The sequence below is a fragment of the Grampus griseus genome (genome assembly GCF_964374135.1).
Source record: "Grampus griseus genome assembly, chromosome: 5".
In the NCBI taxonomy this organism is placed as follows: Eukaryota; Metazoa; Chordata; class Mammalia; order Artiodactyla; family Delphinidae; genus Grampus; species Grampus griseus.
Genome location: NC_138998.1, coordinates 78,482,879 through 78,510,525, shown reverse-complemented (window position 1 = coordinate 78,510,525; position 27,647 = coordinate 78,482,879). Strand labels below are relative to the sequence as shown.

Genomic DNA, 27,647 nt, shown 5'->3' with positions numbered 1-27,647 from the left:
ATCAGATCAAGTCTCTGAAATTGACCTGATTGATACTGGATAAATTCTGTTTCCAGAAGCACTTTGACTGATGTGTGTGTGTGTGTGTGTGTGTGTGTGTACACACATACCAGTTAATAGCACAAAGCTGGATTGATGAAGGAAAAGAGCACCAGTGCCAGGAAATCTGGGTTCTGGCCCTGGCCTTTACAATTCAAGTCACCTTCCAGGACTTCGATGTCCTTGGCATTAGTAAAAGTATTCACTAATGTCTCTTCCAGGCCTAAAGAATTCTGTGTTTCCAAATCGTTGGCCAGGGTCACCATAGCTACTTCTGTCCCCATCATACTCCTCTAGTCACTTTCAGCAAAGCCACTGGACTGAAGAGGCTCCTAGAGAACAGATACATGAAGGTTGAGGTGGGATAATCCTGGCCATTTGAGGAAGCTCCAAGAAGAGGTCGATCTCAGATGGATGTGGGACCTGAAGAAAACATTAAAAATGTTTATATTTTTTATCACAAGGGTATTCCCAGTTTGAGGTAACATTGTAGATATTAATTTTGATGGCTAAAGAACATAAAGGCAAGTCTAAATTATGAGAGAATTTAGGACAAGTCTGACAATTTTTACTACCTGAAATATCAGGCAAATATTAAGCACCAGCTATCACGAACCAACCAAACATTATAGATCAAGGCACTCGCTCACGTATATGTGGGGCAAACAAAGGTGTACCAGGCATGCTTGCTCTTCTCAGTAAGCCTACAATTTGGTAAAGGATATAAGGCACAGCACTTGAAAATAAACCCAGGGTGCAGAGTGACGTGCTAGAGAGAGCACTGCTCTAGTGGTCGGGCAGAACTGCTTGAACTGGGCAAGATGGCCACAGAATACTTGTGAAGGAGACTGGGTTCCTGGCTTCATTATGAAGGATCAGCTGACTGAGCAGAAAACTTCTAAGATGGAAGGAAAGTCAGGGAAATGCTAGGTAACTGCAGAACTGAGGGGAACATCGTGGGAAGGGCATCCTGGAGAATGAGCAAGAAGTTGAAATGAAAAGAAAGCAGGATAGGAAGCTGAGAGACTGCTGTGCGGAAAATATGCATAGGCTGCTATGCTGCTGTGAAAGGAACCTGAGCTTGATGTCGAGTTTGGGTCCTGGTTTTCCTCCTTATTTGTCTGACTTCAGGCAGATCACTCTACCTCTGGCAGCCTTGGGTTTCTCTCCCATAAAACGAAGATAGAAAGATCGTGCTCACAGAGATTTTTATACGGCGAAATGAAATAATGCGTTTGTAAAACATAACCTGTTATGTAAGTTTCAGGTATTATAGTTCACTTACTTTCTTTTTAAAGGTAACTCTGCAGAATCTCATTTTTTAATGCCGCTGTTACCCTAACCTTCACAAGTCAAAACTAAACTGTTTATGGAGACTGATTTATAGTGGTTTACCCTGGTCCCGATGTCAGTCTTTTGGATCCTAATGTCTCAACGTTTCTCTTACCTGAAAAGACCTGGGGATTTTAGGATAGCACAAAATTGATATAAACTAATAGTGTGATTCACAAAAGCTGATGCTGTGTTTAGGCTTCCTTAACATCCTTGGACAAATAGTAACTACCCCATCATATGTAGAATCAGATCAAATCTAAGGTTTCGGACACCATTTATTGACATTTAGTGTGTTCACATGGAGCTTTTGGAAACTGCCGTGTGAAGAACAACAGAAACAACTGAAGATGTTTAGACCGAAGAGATCAGCTGGAATGTGGAAAGTAAAAAGTTCTGAAACTTTTCCTGTAGACCCTGGGGTCTCTTCTGAGTTTTTAAGTGAGAAAATGACACGGAGAGGTAATTCTTTATGAAATTCGGCTCCGTAATTGGGTCAGTGGGAGATGACTCTGTTAGTAAGAGGCAGACAGATCAATGAGATGTTACTGAATTAGTACAGAGTGACCCCAGTCTGTGTCCAACAGTACTGAGGGATACAGGGAAAAAGGAGTGATCAGAATAAGGAGATAGCCCAGGAATAGTACACGTGTTTGACAGATACTGAAAGACACTGAGTTGACTGACAAGAGGGGAACATTTCAAGATGACAGAATGGCACGGCAAAGGAAGAGGTTACAAGAAGCAAATTTTATGTGGGGAGAAAGGAGAGAGGTGCCAACCATCTGTTTAGAGTACATTGAATGTGGATTTTGAAAAGGTGGTGGTAGTAGTAAAAGATCTTAAATTTGGTACTGAGAGGAAGAAAACTCTGTGTTCACGAGCACAAGATCTCACATATCCCACACTGGTAGAGAAGATACCTCGAGGTGTTCTGGTCAGCCCAGTCCTTCCACAGATCCTATGTAGATGGGGAAATCCTTTCCATTTCCATGCTCTCCTTATTCCTCCTCCTCTCTCTCCATCTTGCAGCATGTCCTTGAAGACAAAGCACAAGCAATAAAAATCTAGGTAGGTAAGTTTCCCTTAAATCACGCCCATGTATTTCAGCAAACCTTCAACTGGCTTAGAACTAGAGGAGTGGTTCTCAACCAGGGGTGATTTCCACAGCCACCACCACCATCACCCCCCAGGGACATGTGCAATGTCTAGAGACATCTTTGGCTGTCACAACAGGGGCAAGAGGTGCTATTGGCATATGGTGAGTGGGGGCTAGGGATGCTGCTAAACATCCTACAATGCACAGATCAGCCCCCTAAAACAAAGAATTCTACAGCTCCCAAAGTCAATCGTACTAAGGATGAAAAACTCTGAACTAGAGAGGTTCACAGTCTGTATTAGAACATCCTTGAGCCCACCAGACCTCTTTATCCTACCCGTGGGGTAGGATGTTCATAGCAAAGAGTCTCTAGTCACTTCCTCGAGCCTTGACATTTTTTTGTGCTGAAAGTTGGGGAAATCAGCAGATGTTGGTCTTCCAATTTTCTTTGCTCAGTGTACAAGATTTCTACTCCAAGAAAGGTTGGTGTTCCTTCATGGTGACTATAGCCTTAGCACTGGCCTAGCAGTTCCTCTTCATTTAATTACAGATTGAGGGTAGCATATGTGTAAAGCCAAAAATTTAGATTCATAGGAAAAAAAATCCTAGATATCTCTTCTTTCCTCACTCCTGATCTTTCATCCAAAAATAAATTCTGAAGAATTGAGAATTGGTAAAATCACCTGTGGCCATATAGTTGCTCAACTACATCTCATTAGTGCATCTTACCCTCCTCTAAGAAAATGATTCTTACCCTTAAACCTTGTCATTCTGCCTTTCCTCCAATTCCAAATCAAAGATTAGACTATCACTTTGTATCAGATATGTTTTCAATTTAGTTAGCAAGCCTCAGTGTCTCCAAGAAAATATTATACATTTGGGGGAAAAATAAAAGGACTAAACTAGAATGTGTCTTGAGGGCAGTGATCTCTCATCTTTGTAACTCCGGTGCCTAGTAGAGTGCCAGGCACATAGCAGGTGTCCAAGAAATATCTGTCCAGTGAATGAACAGAACTTGCTGAGACAAGTAAAGGAGACACTAAAGTTTCCATAGATTTGGTCCAAAAGTGAGAGTGAAATAGGCTAAAACCTCGGAGGGGTGCTGACCCATACTGGTAGAGTTTGGGTGTCCAGGAATTGAGATCGTTGTGATAGTACAATATTACTTACTGCAGGACAGGCATGTTAGTGTTACTGCAATGATCACAGAAATCCCACATGCTGAGACTGGGATAATAATGGCCCAGAGCAGGAGCTGATTAGCAGAAGGGGCTGGTTTGGCTGCTGAAGGAAAAGAATAGTGTCAGCTCTAATGTGTTTCCAACTGCCTGATACCCATTCTGTGCCCCTTATATTGATACAACTGTAAAGCATTTTTCACTTTTTTGCCTGGTCAGCTCTCCAAAATGCAGCTTCCAGCATTTTTCTTGCATAACTCTTTCATCAGACACGTACTTGTGGGCAACTAATACCAGATGTCAGATATTAAATGTGAAAAAGAAAATTTGAACTTTTGCATTTGCTGAGTTAAGTTGGCATAAAAAAAGATTCTCAGGAACGCCTTTAAAAGCTATCTTGTCTTCCTATCTCATTTCTATAGCTGATATTACTATGTATTGCTACTAATAATTGATATTGTGTTCTAGAGATACCTTATTTTTCCTTCTCCAGCTCTGTCATGCCTTCTCCCTTTTAGGGTGTCCTCTTTAACACACACACACACAAACACACCCCTTACAGTAGCTGCCTAAAGCTACAGAAGCCACTTTGCATTCATTATCAGATACACATTTTTCATCATACAGCCTAGAGCTTCTGGAAGAATAGAAGAGACCCAGCAAAGAACCAAGCATGGATATGGCTTGGTAGTAGGTAGGATCATTCTGAAGGAGAGCTCTACAAACTGGCTATCAGCTGTAGAGCACAGGGAACAGAGAAAAGACAGGGCACACTAGGAAGGATGCGGGTGGGAGTAGAAAGGTGTATGCGGTACTGCTGTCAGTCCCTCCCGCTCAGGAGCAGCAGCTACACCATTTATTTTCAACCCCTTTGAGGAATAGTTAGCAACGTCTGGAGAAGGGCAGGGACACAAAAGGAATATTAGCAGCTCATCCTCTTCTGATTTCTCCAGAATGGCTTACAAATAAATATTGAGCATTTACTAAAGTACCGTTTCTCATTTTTCTGATTACAAGTCTTGGGGATAAATTTCGGTCTTTAGCTTATTGGACTTCTCCTCAGCATTCGGCCCAGTTGACACTTTTCCTCCTGGGACGTCTATGACACCACATTCTTCAGTTTCTGTTTGTGACTCAGTTTTCTTTGTAGGCTCTTCTTCCTCTTCTTGTCCTTTAACTACCATTGTTCCCCATGGCTCCATCTGTGATCCCATTCTCCTCTCACTGGCCCCGGTAATCATGGGGTGATCTCATCCACACCCAAGTTTGGAAACACCAGCTGATTTCTAAATCTGTATACCATATTTCTGATCTCATTTCTGAGCCCCAAATTTGTATTTCCAGCCGTTGACTAATGGTTGGATGCCAGCATCTCCACCTGACTAAAATTGAATTCAGTATCCATGTATTCTTTCCAAAGCATATCTACCACCCGCATTCTCCCATTTCAGTGAATGGCAGCACCATCAGTGACCCAAATAAAAGGGGAGGCTTACCTTTGTGCTCACTGCCCAGTAGCTCCCACTGACTTTCTATGCTGTATTGAGAAAATCCCTGCAACTGATTCCTTTTCTCCAAATCTCCTGCAGCAACCGCCTTCGTTCAGGTTTTTCTGATCTCCAACTTAGTCGCCTTTATATTGGTCTCTTTGCCTCTGGTTTTCTAGGCTTTAATAATTCCTACACATTCCACCACAGTGATCATTATAAAATGCACATTTGACCATAGAGAACCTACTACTTAGAGACTAGGGAAAGTCGTTTTTTTATTATTCTCTAAAACACCAGATTGGGTGGAGACATCGAGTGATTAACAGAGTTGGCCTCTGCAGACCAGAATGACACCCCAAATAACAAAGAAGCTCTTGCTATTATCCTGGGAGTCTAGATGTTTCACAAATTCCAACTCACTCCTGGCTTCCTCTCAGAGGTCACTCCTCATCCATCCTCAAGCCTCACTCAGCCTGGAAAGAAGGTATGTGTTTAAAGAGACAGAAAGGGGAACCAGTTGCAGCAAATGTGCTCTGTCGTGATACCTATTAGGAACCTGGTAAGGCACCCCAGGGCAGACCCAAAATCCCAAGTGCATAGTTGTGTGACGACATCTGCACATATAGCTCATTAGACAGCCTGAGTGGGACTCTGATTGACCCCTTCCACACACACACATATATCTTCCAGTACATCAAGGGTTAACAAATTGGGCCGGCCCAGGCTAAAAGAGCCATAGACCCAATCTGTTTAATTAATAAATTTGGGGTAAAGAGTGGGTGTTTAAATAGTAAAGGTTTATTCACATTGATGTAACTATTCCTATCGACTATACACCTAATTTACGTTTGTTTATGCAGTCACCCCTTGACCTCCCCCACAAATGCATTATTTGCTTTTGACTCTAAATGATACTTGCCATCCAGTTCATGAGATCTGAAGTATTTAAAGCTCTCTGACCACAAAGACACCACTGGTGCCTAGCAAGATGCTTGGTATGTGATAACTACTTAATAAAAACTGAATGAAAGAAAGAATGATTAAACACATACTGTTAATCATCTCTCCATTAGTCATTGTGAATGTGGACCAAATAGGACAAAGAACTAGTGTTTTCAATTATCGTGAAAAGGGATACTGCTCATCCTTAGCATGAAGGAAGAATTGAGAGAAGGCAAACTAGGGAAAAGATGATAAAGCTGGGCAGTCTAAATCATCTTTAAATAATAGCTCCATCCTTTTATATAAAGGACTACATTCTATTTCCTATAAGTTAACAAACTACCATGCACAGGCCAAACCTGGCTTACCACCTATTTATTTATTTAATTTTTTTTTTTTTTAATCTTTGTGGTACGCGGGCCTCTCACTGTTGTGGCCTCTCCCGTTGCGGAGCACAGGCTCCGGACGCGCAGGCTCATCGGCCATGGCTCACGGGCCCAGCCGCTCCGCGGCATGTGGGATCCTCCCGGACCGGGGCACGAACCCGTGTCCCCTGCATCGGCAGGCGGACTCTCAACCACTGTGCCACCAGGGAAGCCCCCCACCTATTTTTTTAAATAAAATTTTGTTAAAACACAGCTATGTCATTCATTTGTCTTTTCTATGGCAGCTTTCATGCTATAACAGCAGAACTGAGTTGTTGCCAGAGACCAAATGACCTGTAAAGAATAAATATTTACTATCTGGCCCTTTTCTGAAAATTTTTGTCAACCCTTGCCCTAGAGTATCATATGTACTCATATTCCAAATATAAATGATGTCCAAAATAAAATATAATTGAAGCTGCTGTTACTAATTTGTGTAATACTGTCTACCTTAGTCATGATAATCTAAAAGTGGTTAAATAATTATATATCAGTAAAGTGACAAGAATGCTGAATTAATAAACTTTTTATTATAGGATTCAAAATTCATTTTTATGAATTCTTTAGAATACATAAAAGATGATAGAGATGAGTTTGTACTATTAATAAAATCATGTCAAAATTTTATCTCATTACCTATTGAGGAAAATAAAGAATCCACTCAAGATAGAAAGATCTAGAGTAAATCATTCACTAAGATGAACTACTAGACCGTCTAAAATATCTCCTCTACTACAAGCAAAAATAAGAGGAAGATGTAAGACATACTACACATAATAAATTATGCTTGATGTGTAATTTTTTACTATGCAGCCACAAAACATATTGTTATAAGTGGGGCTAGGGCTGAGAGAGGCCTGGTGGTGCTCCTTATAATCAGCCAAACAAGTTACAAATGTATTTCAAGTATTTGAGTTCTTCTGTAATAACCCATTATGGGTTTAATATGCATAAATTTATAAAAGCCCAACTTTTTCCATTTTATATTTCCAGATGATTTCACCTCTTGGGGAAAGAAACTTCTATAAGTTTACTACATGTAGGGTAAACTATTTGGTCATGGTTTTGGTTAAAAATGACCGACTTGGTTCTAAATGAACCAGTAGTTCTTAAAAGGTACATTCACCCTCAAAAGACAATGATTTGACATCATGGGACCATGGGGAGGGGGCCCCCAAAATGAAAGTGCCAAAGCCCAGAGAGCAAATACAAAGGAGGACAATTCTTAGTGCTTTCAATCACAACAATATTGTTATAATAACTTCCCAATATGTTGACTTGATGGATAGAACTTACTTGGATGTCTAAATTTTAGAATGTTTATTAAAGAAAATAAGTCTAGTGACATTATAGTCAAACCTTGTACAGTGACCTTAATAAGTCATAGTAATACTGTCATTATCATTTTATTTGCATGTCTAAAAATACTGCAAAAAAATACTATCAGAGTCAATATACATAATTCTGTGATGCATCTGGCTGAGTTATTTTCTTTTTAGACTCTACACAGCAGAAACTTCCCAGAACAATATCACTTACATTTTTGCCAGTTGAAGGTCTGTGACACTGTTAAGCCTCCATACTTGACAAGACACACGAAGCTGTGGTTGCTTGTCATATTGAAATCCAGTTCGCTGCTAATCGTGTAGAGCTCGGTTTCAGGATCCTGGGAAAGTGTTGTATTGGTAGAATTTAATTCTTCTCCATTTTCCAACCAGGAAAGGTGAGGCTTTGGAAAACCTCCAGAGGTTGAGCAAATTATCCTTCTGTTGTTAGGAGATGGATTTCCAAGATCAGTTATACTAGGGACAGGGAAGTCAGCTGAAGAAAGAACAAGGCCGTAAGTACATATCATTACATATTTGTGTGTGTGTTTATATTTTTAATAAATACCTATCTTTAATCAGAATAATAAAATATAATTTGCAACTTCCCATAAGTCATTAATATTTATGTATAATCCAAAGACTAATTTTGGTTTGAATTGGTTATATCAATTCTTCATAAGGAGGTAGGAGGGCACTTATTAAAGAAAGAAGTAGGTTCATGTGAATAAATACTGACATGGTATCAATACTTGCATTTGCAAGAGGTGAAGAAAAAAATAATAGACAACACGTTAATGTTTCTTAGGTCTGGACATTATCTCATTTCATCTTTACAACAACCCTAGGAGGTAGGTTGTAGAGCAAAAAAGGTCAAATATCAGTAATTTCATATGATTTAACCTAATACAATGTTTCACTTTATAAATAATCAAATTGAGGTCTAGAGAAATCACAACCAGTAAGTAGCAGAACTGGGATTTGAATTCAAGTTTTTCTGATACCAGACCTTTCCCTTCCCCTGACTTCTTTTCTTTTCTTTCCTTTTTTTTTTAGAGCTTCAAACATTGCTGTTTTATTAAAACATTAAAAATAAGATTATATTGAAAAACATATTCTCAGAAAAATACTAATGCCATGGTATTAGAGATGTAAACAAGCAGATTAAAATATGTCTGCCTTCTTTTCTTTTCCTTTCCTTTCCTTCCTTTCTTTTACTTCTTTTTCTCCTCTTTCTTCCTAATTTTTGAGGTATACAAAGTAGCTCTCTTTTATGTATCTATTTATTAATTCATACTGTACTAAACACCTGAGAACCCACCATCCAAACTGAGAACCAGAATATTGACAGTAACTTGTGTAAATCTACTTGTATGGTCTTAACTTTGCTGTCTCCCTACTTCCCACACTACTGAGGTGGGAAGTAGGTAACACTACTCTAAAATTTGTTTAGCATTACCTTACTTTTTCAAAAGTAGTCTTTAATCAGATAAACCTCTGTCCAAATTTTACACTATTGAGCCTGTAATCTCAACCACTGTACTTTACTGATTCCCTTACTGTTCTGACATGCCTTATGAGGACAGAGAGACCTTCCTAATATTCCTCCAAGATACTTGAGGCACTCTTTCATTTGTGTATTTGCCCCTTAATAAGATAGTAAAATAAAGCAAAGCATAGTGAAATAACTGCAGAGAACACAGGAAAAAACTCCCCTCACCTCTTCCTCACTTATTGTTAGGCTTAAAGAATTTATACTTCTTAGCATAATGTGGGGGACCAATCCCCCCATACTTCATCTTATATATTAGTTTTTTTTCAGAATTCAGAGTCTCACAGAGAGATGTAGTATAGCACAGTGGTCATCAAGACCAGGTTTTTTGTTTTGTTTTGTTTTTATTTGTTTATTTTTGGCTGCATTGGGTCTTCGTTGCTGCGCGTGGGCTTTCTCTAGTTGCGGTAAGCAGGGGCTACTCTTCGTTGCCGGGCACAGGCTTCTCATTGTGGTGGTTTCTCTTGTTGCAGAGCGTGGGCCCTAGGCACGCAGGCTTCAGTAGCTGTGGCATGCGGGCTCCAGAACGCAGGCTCAGTAGTTGTGGCGCACGGGCTTAGTTGCTCCACAGCATGTGGGATCTTCCCGGACCAGGGCTCGAACCCGTGTCCCCTACATTGGCAGGCAGATTCTTAACCACTGCACCACCAGGGAAGTCCCAAGACCAGGTTTTATAACCAGTTTTGCCTTTTAACACTGGGCCAATTACTTAACCACTTTTAGTCTTAGTTTGCTCATCTGTAATATGGGGATAATAATACCTGCCTCCCAGCGTTGTAAGAATTAAATGACATCGTTAATATAAATCACATAGAACAGAGCCTGACACACAGGAAGTTAGTTAATAGACTAATGTGAGTCTTAAATTTGTCCTCTTTTTTTTTTTTGTTTTTTGCGGTACGCGGGCCTCTCACTGTTGTGGTCTCTCCCATTGCGGAGCACAGGCTCCGGACGCGCAGGCTCAGCGGCCATGGCTCACAGGCCCAGCTGCTCCGCGGCATGTGGATCTTCCTGGACCAGGGCACGAACCCGCGTGCCCTGCATCTGCAGGCAGACTCTCAACCACTGCGCCACCAGGGAAGCCCTTAAATTTGTCCTCTTTTAAATGAGTTCCCTCATTTAAATCAAGTTGCCAGGTGAAAGCTCCAGGACTGCCTGGTGGCACAAAGTTATGACAAGTGACTATAAATGCCAAGAAAAAGAAAAACTTGGATTTGGTTAGGGATAGAGTCACCTTTCTTTTTTGAATTAATCCTGTTCCTAAATTAAGTTTGACATTTTCTCGAGCCATTTTTGGTTGACATTATTATTTTTTACTCCTTTAATTTTTCCTATAAGATCAAATAATTACACTGGTAGCTAACAACAAGAATATTCTGTTTCTTTTTCATAACATCAGTATGTCATGTTATAACTTGGAATAACAAATCCAAGTAACTCATATCCTAATTATGATTCATGTTCATTTCTGCACTTTGCTTTTCTAAGAAACATTTAGCCGCAAGAATGCCACTAATACCAAGGATCATATTAAAAACCATCTTTTCAAGGTCTGGCTGGGCTTAGAACAGCCTAAGCTCTGTCTCCTATCCCTTCTATAAGGTGATCTGTTTAGAGTAACAGCTCCTAAGGCTTTGCAAGACTGTGAACCATCAAAGAATTATTCTTGTGTCTCTCATTTTAATCAATTAACCCAAATTGGTAGGGTAAGAATATCTTATTAGGAAAGGAAAAGGTGCATATGCTTTAGAAAGGTAAAAATCCATTAACCTAGTTAATATGTTAACTAGTATAGCGAGCTCCTCAAATGTGCTGCTTAATGAAGGCTTTCATCCATTGATATTATGCTGCTATTATATCATTTAGCAAATATAGAGAAAGCAACTTGTCCCAGTTAGCCTTTCTCAGTATTAGCACTGAAAATCTCATGTCCAAGGAAACCCCTCAGTCCTGGGCAGAATGGGACAGTTGGTCACCTTGGCCTTGCTTCTCAAACTGCGATCCTCAGCAGCAGCACAGGCCTCACCAGGGAGCTTGTTAGAAGTGCCAGACCTGCTGCCTTTGAATCTGCATTTTAACAACATCCCCAGGTCATAAGCACCTTATCATTTGGGAAGCACTGTTCTAACTGACTCGATTGGAAATACCAGAATTGGTTCTGTGTCTAATTAAGCAAGTAGACTTTCCATTTTCGTCTTCCCTTACCTGATTTTGGTGCTCCACTCTCCTTTTTGAGGCCCTCAGCGCTCCCATGCTACCACTTTAGCTGTCCTTGGTCTCCTACGATAACCTGCTGCTAGGGCCTGCCCTCCCTGAAACTCTGCCTCTTCTCCTTGGATTTTCTTCTTTATCTTTCTATCAAAATGTACATGTTCTAGGGGCTTCCCTGGTGGCGCAGTGGTTGAGAGTCCGCCTGCCGATGCAGGGGACACGGGTTCGTGCCCCGGTCCGGGAGGGTCCCACATGCCGCGGAGCGGCTGGGCCGGTGAGCCATGGCCGCTGAGCCTGCGCGTCTGGAGCCTGTGCTCCGCAACGGGAGAGGCCACAACAGTGAGAGGCCCGCGTACCGCAAAAAAAAAAAAAAAAAAAAGTACATGTTCTAAGTCTACTTCTGTCTGGATATTCTGTTAGAGAACTAACTATGTATCTAATGTAATTAACTAACACAGGCTAATATGTCTGTGGTGCCATCTCCCCCAGGGAACACATTTTTATCTTTAACAGGGATCTTGTGGGGAAAAAAAGCTGAAATTAGCAGGAGAGGCTATAATAGTGGGAATTCCAGGAATCGACGCAGGTCTGAATTTTGGAGGAGGTGGGCTTCTCAGAACCCCTCATATCTCACCACCATATGATCATTCGCTCTCTCCATGGTTAGGGAATACACAGAGTGAAGTTCAAGATAATCCCATGTGAATTTGGCTTACCTCCTAAGCTTTAGGTATGATCTGGATGTTACAGCTAAAGATTCAATATAACTGAAGACCAAAAGCAGGGAAGAACAGTGAAGACTTCACTAAGGATCCACTTAAGTTAACTGATATCAAGGTTAATTATTATCTTTTATTAAAAGGTTTGAGCCTTTCCACTAAAGCCTCAAGTGCCCAGGAAGAAAAAGAAATGTGTTTGAATTTCAAGTATGAGGGAATGGCCCAGGGCTGCCACTTCTCAATGAGGGCTCAGAATATATTAGTATCCTCTAGCAGTATCACCTGTGGTTAAGTCACGGCTTCTTCCTACCCTGCCCTTCACAGTTCTCTAACATCTAATTTTGTAGGAATGACCGTTAGAGGAGAGCTTCAAATATACAATAAATATAATAGAACAATAGCCATAGTATTTATGCCTGCATTGCTCTTATACCTTTCAACATACTTTACAAGAATATATTACTGGATCAAATCCAGTTAATAGTATAGCTACATCAAATCAAATGTGTCCCTTTATGATTCAGAAGATACTTCAGGTCATTATAGTGCTCCAGGGTGATTGTCATGAACTTAGATTGTCAAAGTGCAAGAAATGCAACTAATAGATATTTCCAGGACATCCTGAGAAAACCGTTAGGGTTCACTGTAAAACTAGAGACTCAACCCTAAGAAATGAAGTGAGATACACCCCTCTTTGGTAAAATTTCCACTTAAATCAATAGGAGTATGTCTTTAAGGGCATCAAGAGTCTGCCGGCTTACTGAAAATCAGAAAGTTCCACTGACCTCTGACCATTAACTTCACCGAAGTCCGGTGTTTCAGTTTGTAAGACCCTTTCTCAGGCTTCTGAATAACACAGGTGTAGGTGCCATTGTCTGACAGGCGCAGAGCCAGGATCACAATGCAGAGGTTACTGGTGACGTCAGTGATGGTGCGGTTCTCGTACCTGGGCCACACCGTCACTTTTCCAGACATGACAGCCAGCACCATTTCATTATCCTTTTGCCAGTAGATGCGAACTCTCTTCAGTTCTTCAGTGGATATGTTGTAATCACAGGATAGCATTGCTGCTTCTTTCACTGTTTTGGTCACCTGGATAATGCCTGTGGAGAGACAAACAGAACAAGATCATATACCTATTAAATATAGATGCCTGCACAAGCAAGAATTTGGAGTTGACGGTAACAGAATTGAGTGTTGTATCCAGTACCAAGCAGGATTGGAGTGTTCAGTTTGATTTTGGTTTCTTTGGTCCCCAGTGCTTTTTTTCTCCATTTAAAAAATAGTGATTAAAAAATAACATAGGGCTTCCCTGGTGGTGCAGTGGTTGAGAGTCCGCCTGCCGATGCAGGGGACACGGGTTCGTGCCCCGGTCCGGGAAGATCCCACATGCCGCGGAGCGGCTGGGCCCGTGAGCCATGGCCGCTGAGCCTGCGCATCTGGAGCCCGTGCTCCGCAACGGGAGAGGCCACAACAGTGAGAGGCCCGCGTACCGCAAAAAAAATAAATAAATAAATAAATAAAATAACATAAATTTTACCATCTTAACCATTTTTAAATGTGCAGCTCAGTAGCATCAAGTGTATTCACATTGTTGTGAAACAGAACTTTTCCATCTTGCAAATCTGGAACTCTGTATGCGTTAAACCACTCCGCTTTCTCCCTCCCGCCAGTCCCTGGTAACCACCACTCAACTTTATGTTTCTATGAATTTTACTACTTTAGATATCTAAGTGGAATCATACAGTATTTGTCTTTTTGTGACTGATTTATTCCACTCAGCATAATGCCCTCAAGGTTCCTCCATGTTTTACATGTGTCAGAATTCCCTTCCTTTTTAAGGATATAATGATAATGACTAATATTCCGTTGTATGTATATATCACATTTTCTTTATCCATTTATCTGTCCATGGACAATGAGAGAGAAGGCACACTAGTCCCAAAAGAAGAAGGACTTTAGGAGACCTAGCATGTGAGTGGCAACTACCAGTTAGACAATGTTATTCCCACAGGGATAGGGAAGTCATAGTTAAGGAATGTGAGATTTTGAAGGAATTTCCCTGATCATTTGCTGGTCTTATTTTACAAATGAGGAAACTAAGCCCAGGAAAGGAAACTGCCCCAGTTTTGCAGAGAACTTTTTGGGCCACTCTCCTTGTTTACTGGTTTCCCCATTTGAGGCCCAGTTCTAGGATAAGTAAGCCAGCACTGCGCGCTCCCAGCTGGGCTCCATCACGGGGCTCTTTTGCTTTGAGAAACAGTCGTTTTCCTTCCAGGCCCGGCTTGACCCCATGACCTCATTCTGAAATGACTCTCCTCATCCCCACCTGACAAGGCCTCCATTACTCCTCTGGACAATTTCTGCCCTCTCCAGCTACCCTAAACAGATGGATATCTTGTCTTTATCTCCCTTGGCTATCTGCAATCCACACAACAGGTGCCCTACAACCTAGTTTTGCTAGAGGGTCCCCATTTAAAACATTTGCCCATTTCCCATCAGCATATCACAGAAATATCAATATTTCAGCATCCAAACTCCATCTTTTTGTTATTTCCTAAGCACTCATCAGTAGCACCAAAATCCCTGTCAGACTATATTTTCTGGTTTTTTGGTTTAGAAGGCATACTAACTTTTCCTATGCTGTGCTTGACCTAAAAGCAGAGTTCCTCTAAAGCCCTGGTGCTTTCACAACTGACCACCCCCCCAAACCCCCCAGTGCTACCATGTTGCATCTTCCCTCCGGTATCCTCCAGAGCCACACAGAACCCCTGGGCAGGCCCATGTCTCACTAGGATAGGGATCTCATTTCCAGGCCCACTCTCCTTGGGCAGTAGGATCATGGGACACTAGCACCTCTCCATCTCACCAGCTGTTCTACCTGCCTCCATCAGACTGGATGTGGCCCTACCGCAGCATTTAGGAAGAGAGTATTGTGATGGTAGATATTTTCACAGCAGTGTGAAGTACCTCAGAACGATCGAAGGCCCTTCTTCCGACAATCGTGCTGAACATTGCCAGCCCTAGATTTAGGGAATATAACTGAAAAGGGGGAAATAAATGAAAAGGTCTACTTGAGGGGAGCAAAGAATAGCTAAATAACCCAAACTCTCTTTAAAAAGAGATACAACAAAAGCAAAATGATATGTAGAAGGTGCATGGACTATGGATTCCTGTTGATTTGGGATCTAGTCTCAGCTCAGCCATTTTCTGATTAACCTGTTTCCTCATCTGTAAAAATGTTATGATGCCTACCTCTCAGGATCATTGTAAACTTAAATTCAAATAAAATGATATAAATGGAAAAGTCCCTAGTACATAACAGGTCTTCCGTAAGAGTTTCCTTTCCTCTCTCTCCCTCCTCTCACCCACAACTTGTACCTTTTGGTCTCTTTCATCTCACTCAGGGGTTATGTCAGACGCATGGAACCCTGGTCTTGCTGTGGGCCAGAAAGACCCCATGATAGAAAGCAGCTCACTCCTCCGGGGTCCTAAATAACTGTGTCTTTCCTGTGCCCTGTTTATTCCCACCCAAAAAGAATCCAGGATTTCTAACTCATTTTGACATGTGGTGACATTAGCAAAAATAAATCTTAACTGAAAGTGAGCTAACTTCAATCATAGTTCTTAAGGAGTTTTTGTCCAGCCATCTGAGGAGAAGTGTGGGTGTTTGTCTAAAGGTCAACAGCAAACCATCAATGGGCTCTTCGATGTTCCTATGTGAGATCCCCTCACCAGACGCTGATGCTGAGGAAGAACCAGACTGAAAAGAGGAACCAAAAATCTTCTGGGCAATTCCCACCAGGACCTCGCTTCCATACTCAGGGACTGCTACATGCGTTTACAAGAAGACAGTCGAAAGATTTCTGAAGGGTTTTGTCCGCTTCAGTGGTTCTAGAGAGGAAAGTCAGGTCTCAGCATTACTGCCTAAATAGTTGGATTTTGAGCTTGCTTTGCCATTTTACAAACTGGCCTAGCAACACCTACCTAATAACATGAGTTGAGGTTTCTGTGAGGGAATGCAAGTAAAACCTTACATGGTGCAGGCACACGACCCGGACCATTGTCTTCTCCAGACATCCACACAGCCCCGTCCCTTGCTTCCTTCAGGGAAGGTGTCCCCTTGTGGTGAGGGGGACCCTCACCTAACCCCTGACCCCACCCATCCTGCCACTTGTTAGCCCCTTGCCCTCATTTATTTCTCTTTGAGCTTGTCTCCAGCTGCTATATATCAGCTGGAGTTACTTTGGGGGCCATGAGAGCACGGGCTTTATCTGTTTTGCTTGTTGCCATATCTGCAGAACCTAGAACGGGGCCTGGCCCATAGTAGGTGCTCCATAAATATTTGCTAAATGCCTGGCTAGGCATTAGGAGATGAAATCTGCTTCCACCGCTGTGCATTAGAATCATAACCTGTAACACGTTGATTAAACTCCTTGGGCCAAGGTATAATTTCTGCAAAATGGGCATAATACTATCTCCCTGACTTACTTCACATAATTACCATGGGGAGTCATATGACACCCAGAGGTAAAGTGTTTTATTAACTGTAAAAGCTATACAGGGCTTCCCTGGTGGCGCAGTGGTTGAGAGTCCGCCTGCCGATTCACGGTACACGGGTTCGTGTCCCGGTCCGGGAGGATCCCACGTGCCGCGGAGCGGCTGGGGCCATGAGCCATGGCCGCTGGACCTGCGCATCCGGAGCCTGTGCTCCGCAACGGGGGAGGCCACAGCGGTGAGAGGCCCGCGTACCGCAAAAAAAAAAAAAAAAAGAAGAAAAAAAAAAGCTATACAGATTTTTTTCATGGGGCTATTTCTCTCAGACACAGCACCTCATGTGTTGAATCACACCCAGGATGTGGCCAGAATCACTGTGGTAACCAGCTGACACTTGCACTGAGTCAAGTCCCCAACCCCTGCCCTTCCTGACCACTTCAACTCTCCACCGATAAACCCCCAAGAGAGGGAACTTTTTTCCAACAAGCATAGAGGTCACTAGTTTTAGACAAATAATGTACCTCTCAAAACTCAATCTACAATGGAATATTATTCAACCAAAAAAGGCATGAAGTACTGATACTTACTACAACATAGATGAACCTTGAAAACATTATGCTCAGTGAAAGAAACCATACACAAAGGCCACATATAATATAACTCCATTTAGAAGAAATGTCCAGAATAGGCAAATTCACGGAGACAGAAATTAGATTAGTGGCTACCAGGAGACAGGGCAGAGGGAATGGAGAGGGACAGCTAATGGGGATGGAGTTTCTTTTTAGAGTGATAGAAATGTTCTGAAATTAGGTAGTGGTGATGCTTTCACAACATTGTGATTATACTAAAAACCACGGAATCGTACACTTTAAAACAGTGAACTTTATGTCACTGCAGGGGGAAGAAAACCATACAGGACAATTGGGAGATACAATAATAAAATTTAATGTATAGCTTTAAAAAAATAAGAACCCAATCTAGGAAGCCATGAGTATCCCCTAGTCCCTCCAAACTAGAGCAAGGCAGTGTGGACACTGGGCTGGCCACAATGCCCCTTCCTCAGAGGTGAACCCCAGCAATGGTCAGCAGGGCTGCACCACCGCTTCTCCTAAAGGAGAAAGAATCAGGTGCGCACAGCAGCTTATATCACCGTGTACCATAACGTATCTCACTGAGGACCTTCGTGTGCTTTTTAAATAAAGGTTTTCCCTGACTCTAGAAGAAGCACACATTAAATTTGCAAAGAATGAAAAATACAGAAACGCATAAAAGTCACCTGTAATCCCACCACCTGGAGATTTACTGTTAATGGTCTGTGTGACCTTTAACACAAAGGAAGTGACCTTTTTGGGCCCTTCTAAGTGCTTTTGATTAAGTGAACCAGCATCCACGGGGCTTGTGTGGGCCCCAGGCTGGGTGCTGGGCACACAAGGAGGCTAAGAGGTATCTGCTCTCCAGCAGCTGACAGATTTAGACTTGTCATCTGATTTTTACATTGCTGCCAACTTTCTCTCCTCTATAGGCGCAGCCTACACACTCGTTATAAATCTGATCCTTACTTTTATGTGTCTCCCTAAACAGTATATGTCTAAAATGCTCGGGGACTTCAACAGCTGATATCACAGTAGTCATAGCAAGAAGCGTGGCTTTCAGGATGCCTTGGCCAGCAGCATGCAGACAGAACATGGTGGGAGGGAAGAAAGAGGCTTTGTTCACAGTGGCACTCTGAGGGCACTCTTTTCCTCTAGCTCAGTGTTTCTCATGCCACAGAATTCCAGGCCAACACCTATCCTGCATCCCTGGCTACTCCTACCCAAGGCCTCTCCCCTCCCCTGAGAGCTGTGTCTCCCTGAGAGGACCCCAGCTCTGAGGAAAAGCTGCCCATGTTAGACAACCACCAGTCTCTGGAGCACATGAGTCCAGTGTTTCTGCCTCCACAAACCAAACTAGAAGTGGAGAGGAGCCCTGCTGGTCCCACCCTGTGCAGGAAAGAGAGGTCCCCTGTCCTGGGCAGCAATGGATGGGGTGTCAGGGGGAAGTGCAGCTCTCCTACACAGGAGAGGAAAGGAGGGGCTAGTGTGCAAATCCCCTGCCCTGAACAAAGTCCTCCGTGATTGTACTCCACTCTCTTTGTCCAGTCTTGTCTCCCACAGGCCATGCCCAATCCACACCTGCACTTCAGTCTGGCAAATCCTCACCAGTTCTACGTCATACACATTCTCCAATCCCTCCATCTCCCTCCAATCCCATTCTTTTCATCGACGCTATCATCAAGTACTATAAGCTACTAAATGGTTTTGGCAGTCCCTATGGCTGCCCTACAAGCCATTCTTTATGCTTCAGCAACACCATTTTAAAAATATATATATCATTTAGAGCTTTACTACTAAAGCTAAAGGTCTGTGGACCAGCGGTATCAGCATCACCTGGCTGCTTGTTAGAAATACAGAAATGCAGGCCCGTCCCCAGGCCCACCTAAGCAGAAACTACATTTTAAAAAATATATACAGACTTTACCTTTTAGAACAGTTTTAGGTTCGCAGCAAAATAAACGTAAAGTACAGAGAGTACCCGTATACCGCCGCCCCTGCATGGGCACAGCCTCCCCACCACCGATATCCCGCGCCAGAGTGGTACGTTTGTGACAGTCGATGAAGCTACACTGACACATCACTATCACCCAAAGTCCAGTTTACACCAGAGGTCAGTCTTGGCGCTGTACATCTTATGAGTTTTGACAAATGTGTAACGACATGTATCTACCATTACAGTATCATACTGAGTATTTTTACTGCTCTAAAAATCTCCTGTGCTACATGGAACTCTGCTCAACATTCTGTAATAACCTAAATGGGAAAAGAACTTGAAAAAGAGTGGATGTGTATAACTGAATCATTTTGATGTACATCTGAAACTAATACAACGTTGTTAAGCAACTATACTCCAATTAAAAAAAAGAAATCCCCTGTGCTAGAAACTGCTTTTTAACAAGACCCCCAGGTGATTGGCATGTATAATTAAAGTGTCAGCAGCACTGATATAGACCGTGTCACTCCCCTGCTTCAAATCCTTCTATGGCTTCCCAGTGCCTCCAAATAACATTCAGATCCCTGGCCTTCAAGCCCTATGGAGCCTGGTCCCTGTCTCCCTGCTGCCCCAACACTGCCCACCTACACTTCCTTGCTCCTGTGTGTCCCTCACATGCTGCTCCTTCCACCTTCACCCAGATCACTCTCACCACTGTCCCCTCTGGCAGAGAAACAGAGTTTCTCGGTCATACATTCATTTGAATGATTGATTAATCTTCATCTTCTTCCTAATGACTGTAAATTCCATGAAGGCAAAAGCCAAGTCAATTTTGCTCACAACTTGTCCCCAGGACCAAGAAAAGTGTCTTGTACATAAGAGATGCTCAGTGTTTGTTGAATTCATAAATGATTAAACAAAAGAATAAACCTGACTCATCCTTACTCACCCCTGACTCATCCTTACCTTCCGCGTCCTTCACCTTAAAGCCTGCCCCGCTGCCGCAGCCCACCCTGGTCCCAGCTTTCCCAGGTCTGGGGCGCTTACAGTCGGGGCCAGTCACTTCACTGCTCTTCACTTGCTTGTGGGTTTGTTTTGCCTTCTCCAACTAACATGCATCTCTTTGAGGGCAGGAATCCCAGGCTCAGTTTTTAAGGCCCACCTGATACACAGTAGGTGTTCAGACAAAAGAAACTCATGGATTCCTTTGTTGACTCAGTATACCAACAATAAAATCTGAATGTAGCTGTAGAACAAGGTACTTTCCTAAATATCTTTCTTTAGCTCAAAGTTTATTTCCTTCCATTTGTCCCTAATTTTTCTGGTATAATTGTTATAGCCTTGGTTTTAATTTTCTTTTTATACTTTCTCTCTTTTTTATTGTTTCTTTCTCTCTCCTCACCCCCCTTTCATCTCTCTCTCTCTCTCTCTCTCTCTCTCTCTCTCTCACACACACACACACACACACACACACACACAGACACGCTTGCACGCATGCATGCACACATACCACATTTCTAGGAAGCCTGTACATTTCCTTCTACATCTTTTAAAACTCATTAAGATTCCCCAGAAGACTCTAGATTGGGAGTGCTGCCCCCGACTACCCAGAAGAAAATTGTAACTGTTGGAAATAATACTGTCCGTAAGATATAAAAAATCTGATGTGAAACTTGGCTCATGGTTCTCTTGGTTCAGCAGCAGTGTAAAACAGCAAGTTTTACAGCTCAGGACAGACAATGTACAAATACCAGAGTCACAGTAATCCCTTCCCTCCAGTGCCCTCCCTCACACCTTAGTCATTCTGGGTGATGGCTGCAGGTTTAAGTAACCAACGCTTACCAAGGCAACCAAGACAAGGCCCTTTGATGTTCGGCTCTTTGCAGATTAGGAAACGCTGCAGGAGGCAAAGGCTCTTCTTTGTTTTGATGAAACTAGGTAGTACGCTGCTCAGCACAAAGCAGATCTTTTTTTTTTTTTTGTGGTACTCAGGTCTCTCACTGTTGTGGCCTCTCCCATTGCGGAGCACAGGCTCTGGATGCACAGGCTCAGTGGCCATGGCTCACGGGCCCAGCCGCTCTGCGGCATGTGGGATCTTCCCGGACCGGGGCATGAACCCACGTCCCCTGCATCGGCAGGCGGACTCTCAACCACTGTGCCACTAGGGAAGCCCCCAAAGCAGATCTTTTATTTGTTCTGACTTTAAAAAAAAAAGTCAGAGCCACCCTGTCAGCAGGACCAGCACCACCCTTCCCAGCAGCCCCCCAAGTCCAGCACCTGAGATGGAACAAAAGCCTCCAGAAATCAAAATATTCTTTGTAGGACACACCTGAAATACCTATATAGTAAGTTAAAAACAACTCAAAATATGATTTGTGCTAAATCTGATACTACTTAATGTCAGATGCCTGTGTTGACAAAGGGCATCAGCACCTAAAGCATAAAAATAAATATTGAGAAAATTTTAATATTAAGAAGATTGTATGTTACAACTATCAATACTTTCTTTTCCCCCTTCAACTTGGAAAGAAGATCATCACTGTTTAGTTTTAGAAGCAGAAGACTTTAGCTGTGTTGTCTCATAGAAATGTAGTTTGGGAACCAGAGCCCAAGGCCAGTGCCTTAGCGTTTCACAAAATGTAAACAAGCACCTAGTGGAAGAGATCACAACTCGAAGCTGTCCTTCTGAATCAGCTTTTGGCTTTGTTAAAATAACGCCGCCCCACCTTTCCTTTAAGGTCTGTGTTCTTGAGCTAACTTGGCCACTGGCTTGCTGTGTGATCAAGGGCAGGTCCTTTAACCTCTCTGGACCTGTTTTCTCAGCCCTAAAATGAACTGAAATACCCTGAAGGTCCCTTCCGTCTCACAGAAGGAGGCAGCACAGAGAACACCATTTCCTCTCTCTAAACCCTGAAGCAGTGGACTCAGTCAAGTTCCTGGAGGTTGCTTACCTGAACAGAAGTAAAAAAGACCAGCCAGCACCAGGAGCTGAAAGAGCTTGAGGTATGGGCGCTTGGATGGGATTCCCCACTTCAGCGTGTGATCCATGGCTTCTGCTGATGAGGATGGAAGACAAAAGCAAACAATTTCAAGCCAGATGAGACTCGGGCACCTCACAGCTTACACCAGGCAAGGCAGAAGACAATTCAATTGCCCCACACAGAGGGTTCTCTCGCAGTGTTTGCAAAACACACTGAGGAGAGGCTGGATGCTGTACCTGGGTGTCCAAACTCCTAAATATAAAATATTATGGATTTATTTCCACAACCTGAAAAGGAAAAAATAAAAGTCACCCAGGAAGGAAGACTGGCCCACCATGGGTTGTAAAACCTGTTAGTTGGCCGCCTGAAATGAGTCAGGGATCGTCATCTGAGCAACCTCTAAGTCACGGCACAATCTCTAGGGAAAAGCAAAAATTGGCGGACCTCTGCGGAAGTGACCCTGCCTGTGCATGCATGTTCCAAGGACCAACCACCGCTCTCCCAATGCCAGAAGGGATGATGAAGACTGCTAGAAACACAGAGAACTAACTATAAGGGCCCTGGATATCAGCAAGCCCAGCCATGAAAGCTTGGACTCTCTTCAGAACATACCGAGAACACAGAGCACCAGGAAGGGCGTATTTTGTCCAAGGCAGTACTTAAGTCACGAAACTACTTCTTTCTTAATATATTAACAACAAAAAAAAGTGTTTCCATTTTTGAATACTTCTACACAAAGAATATGTCTTAAAGGGGTAGAGGATCTCAATCAACGGAAAAGTGTCAGTAAAAAAGGAAGAGAAAAGACATGCTGAAAACATTACTTATTTATATTATGTACTATAATGTGAGGAAGCGGATTTGGTTTTTTTTAGTAAATATATTAAACTTTAGGAATAAAAATGAAAGCTGTGCTCTTATGTGATCCTCTCAGATTGCCACCAGAGACAGTTTAGTGCTACCAGGGAAATGTCTGGGACCCCTCGTTGAGCCAGTTTTTCAGCCAAACTGGATTGTTTTATCAGCCACACTCCATTTTTAGTCAGGATTAGCTTGGATTCACTTATTCATCAGAATTTTGCTGGTTGTGGAAAACTCAAATTCAGCCTACAAAATTAATATTTCCTACCACCTAGGAAACTTAAAATAATGGGCCGTAACTCTGATGATGATTCTCCAAGTATGTTGGAATAAGAGACCCCCTGAAGGCCCTTTGGGGCGAAAGTATGCATCTTGGAGGTAAGAGTGACGGTATGTTTCTTTAAAAAGCAGTCAGGTTGTTGGTCACTAGGTCTACCAAGCTATCCCATATTAAGTTAATAGTAAATGTACTTACTTGCTGAAGAACAATTCCTCGTTTTCTCTTGTGTTGAAAATCGAAGGATGAGGCCCCACTTCTGTTCCTTTCTTGCTGTCTCCAAAATACTGGCAAGTCACTCAGTTGTCTTTGAGTGATATTTTACAGAGGTGGCATTTCCCCTCCCAACTTCCTTTTACTTGGTAGAGGACTCTGATGTTCAGAAACACTTAAGTCAAAAAAAAAAAAAAAAAGAAACACAAGTCAAATCAGGGGATGAGCAGAGTGTTATTTATGTGCAATTTGAGGAAGCTCCCTCTGCTGTCCTACTGTTCCCTCCAGATGGTGTCACAAACCACACAGCAGCCCTCCCTCACCTAGTGCCAGCACTGCCTCAGTGTCAAGGAGAAAGGAAACTGCACTGGGCAGCCTGGGGGAGCGGGTAGAAAGGTGCCCCACAGTGGGAGGGGCTGACTCATCGACTCTGGTGGTAGATCGTCTATGAACCTCATGGGCTGGCTGTGTCTGTGCTGGTCTCAAGTTTTGTTTTAGCACCCAGAAGTACCCCTCCCTAGTCACAGTCATGCCACTGCAGCAGTGGACCACCCATCTCATGTGTAGTGGACACTTTGGGAGAGTGCTTAGCTTACAAGGCCACCCTTACCTACACTCCCACCCCTCTACCCCCACCATCTTCACAGAGTGGGTGCCTGCTAGCCAAGTTGGACATTGTATCCCAGTCACCCCAGCCCCGGTAGAGTAACCCTCAGGTGAACACAGTGACAGAAACAAAGGGTCGGGTGAGGAAGCTTTTAGTCCTCCCCTGACAATTTCCAACCAGCCTGCTACCTCTGTGTAGAATTCTGGAGCATTCCATGGGTGAGCAGCCAACCCATGTTGGTCCAGTGGATCTCTTTTGCACCCGTGGAACCTGAGCGCACCTTGTCTGAGCCTGCACCTTTCTCAGTCTGCTTCTGGCACTGGGGCTTCTCTGTTGCCTTGGCATGGGATCCCCTTGGAAATTCTGTACTAAGGCATGTGCAACTTGCAAATAGGAGGCACTTAAAATCCATGGAGCTACTCTTGACCAAAAGGGGCTGGAAGATGATGGATGACTACTTACCACTTTTGTCACCCGGATGGAGAGTTGAGAGACACATTTCATGAGGCTTTCCAGAAGGTCCCAGTGGGACAGAGTACCAGTTGCCTGCAGCAGAGGCCAATGTGGTAAGGCACAATTGTATTGGCTTTTCTTCCTTCCCTGTTTCAATTCCCCTGTCCTGCACCACTGGACTTACATTCCCAATAATCTAGGGCTTTGTAACTAACTTTGCTTTCTGGAGAATCTAAGCTAAGGCAGGAGGGATACTTATGTGGTAGAGATACAATGGTTTCCCATCTAAAATAAATGTGTAGAAGTAAAAAGGTGAGTCAATTTAGAGGAAAAAAAGAAAACGACAGGAGACATGATATATGAATATGGTAAATACAATACACTTGGTTTTGCCCCTGAACAGGGTGATCTTTGTAAAATGATGATTCAATCTTTCCTCTCTCAACCTTAGAGCTGTTTCACTCTCCTCAAGCTGATAAAAGCCAGGCTGAGCTAAAACTGTACCACAGGGCAGGGCCGGGCTGGACCCCAGGGCTACTGCAAAGTTTTTGCATGTTGAGTACTCAGGGTCCAAGGTGCTAGGACAGCTTAGGTGCTGAGAAAACCCCTTTCCCACAGTGGACTCTCTGTTGCCAAAGAAACAAACCCATTTTTTGTGTTAACAAAACTTTTCAGGAAGTCATGTTTTTGGTTTTTCTAACAAGACTGGCTGCAACCCCAGCAGTGAAGAGTCACAAGAAGCTTTCTGACCTCTGTTTCAGGTCAGTTCCCCAGGGCACCCACCTGGCAACAAGCACCCTGATTTCTGCTACGGAGTGTTGTTGCAGTGACTTTCAGCCTGACAGTGGAGCCCCTGTGACTCCTTTCCCAGCTTCATTCAAACCCATCTATATAGCCTGCACCCAGAATGGGGTGGCCAGACCTTGGCTTTAAGACCACGGTGCTCCCGAGTGGTGCCGCAGTCTGTTAAGCTGTGGGAAAAGCCACCAGTGTGAGAGCGGTCACCTCTTCTTTGTACGCTCTCACATTCTTTTTGGTTCTCTGAGATGGAAATCACCAGAATTCTTAAAACGAAAAGAGAAGTGGACATTCAGAGCTAACCCTGGTCTAAACAGAGGGCTTTTTCCCTATTGCCCACTGCCTCTCTCCCTCCTGCATTTGGCACTCTACTCTGTGCCTGAAAACCTTGACTCTACCATAATTCCTACACCGCCTTTCCCCATCCTCTCTGCCCATCCAAACATCTTCCTTCCATAGAGGAGCATTCCAAATGTCACTTCCTCAATAAGCTCTCTTTGACTCTTCTAATCCCCATCTGTTCTTCCCCTTCTCTGAGCTCCTAAAGTCTGTACCACTCCTTTGTCACATCTAGCCAATTCCCCCCAATTTACTGAGTGCCTACTGTGTGCCTAGAACTGTGTCAAGCACTGTGGATGCAAAGGTGAACAGAATGGGAGAGAGATAAGAGCAAGATGGACAGACCCTAAGAAAAAGAAACAAGCAATGGCAGGAAAAGACCAAGGCAACCAGCCAGATCTGAGGCTGCAGGTTGGTGAAAATGGCAACAAAATATTGGGAGGTATGAGTGGAAATAAGACATACCATGGCCAGGAATTATCTTTGTTATCTTTCAACATGAGCCCAGATCCTGATTGAAATATAACATTCAGTTTCAAACTAAATGTAGAAATGGATCCAGAAAAAAGTAACAAGCAATAATAAAACAGATGTTAAACTGGGTAATTCAGAGAAAAGAGCAATCAAAGGAGAGCTGAGATATTTTTAAGACTGGCCAAGGGGTTTTGAGGTTCTTGATAAGGGTCTTTCACTGCCTTGAGGTGTTCCTGTTTATTTGCCTTGAGCTTTTAATGGATGTAAATGCCCTTCACTTCTGTGGATAACCAAACTAGAGAAAATAATCTTAAATTAAAGCCGGTGATATTTTGGTTGTGTTTAAGGAAGTTTTATTTGCTTTTGTTTTTTTGTGATGAAACTGGAAAGTGCAAATTTCAGAGGAAGTTGCAGTGTTTTATTACTTGATCCTTTAAGAGAATAGACAAACCCTGTATCCATCAGCGTTTGGGCTTCTCTGCCTGAGGGTAGGGGCCTGCCCTGGAATCCTGGCAGTTTGTGATTCTAGGATTCTGGGGATTGAGTTACCACAGACATTGGCTGCTATCCCCCTACCCACACTGTCCATTAGCGCTGCTGGCAAAGTTACAAAAGTCATACTTTTTTCAGTTTGTATTTCATTTTCCTTGTTCCTCAAGAAACAGTAAGGAGCCAACCATCTGGCAGTAGAAGGATACAGAGATGATTTTGGTGCTTTCATAATGGGACAGTGCAGCTGTCATGAAATCAAACCTGAATAAATGAAAGCTGAAGAGACAAGTGAACAGCCCATTAAAGATTGAACAGTAGGGTATTTACTGCTTAAACACACTAAACTATTTAACCACCCCTTAGACACAGTAACCACCTTCCTTTACTCTCCTCCTTCTTTCTTCTTCCCCTTCCTCCTCCCCTTCTCCTCCCTCTCCTTCTCTTTCTTCTTTCTTGCATATTTTCCTGAAAAGTGAAATAGATAGCTGCCCTTTGTTTCTTAGTGACAAAGTAATCTAGGGGAAAAACAATCTTTAACAAAAGGTTATGGTCTCCATATTTCAAAAAAAGGGGGTGGGGACTAGTCTAATTCCATGCATAAAATTAAAGGGAATTTGCATGGCTTTAGTGGAAAGGGGGAATTTATCTCTCATCAACTCTTCCCAGAAAGGGCAACATTTAAAGTATACCTTGCACCGACACATTTAGCTGCTATTTGAATACGAGAAGAAATCTGGCCATTTGCAGCCCAATTTATACAAGGACTGTCCCATGAAGAGCAGAATTTGATGGAGTGAAGGGCCTTAACAGCACCCTC

At 42.9% G+C, this 27,647-nt stretch overlaps 1 protein-coding gene and 1 long non-coding RNA gene across 2 annotated transcripts; one reads left to right on the top strand and one right to left on the bottom strand.

Moving 5' to 3' along the window:
• Positions 1–2,332: 2,332 nt before the first annotated feature.
• On the bottom strand, positions 2,333–23,728 carry CD80 (CD80 molecule; the record flags this gene model as incomplete). Its single annotated transcript, XM_082654174.1, has 6 exons — positions 23,653–23,728; positions 22,287–22,391; positions 13,098–13,415; positions 8,045–8,326; positions 3,641–3,754; positions 2,333–2,409 (listed from the first exon to the last, which is right to left on the bottom strand). Exons 2-6 carry the CDS (start codon positions 22,381–22,383, stop codon positions 2,333–2,335), a joined length of 888 nt encoding a protein of 295 aa, XP_082510300.1. The 5' UTR covers positions 22,384–22,391; positions 23,653–23,728.
• Positions 23,464–26,604, top strand: LOC309822400. Its single transcript, XR_014296724.1, has 3 exons — positions 23,464–23,555; positions 24,669–24,840; positions 26,141–26,604. It is a non-coding gene; the product is annotated as an uncharacterized lncRNA (long non-coding RNA).
• The last annotated feature ends 1,043 nt before the right edge of the window (positions 26,605–27,647 follow it).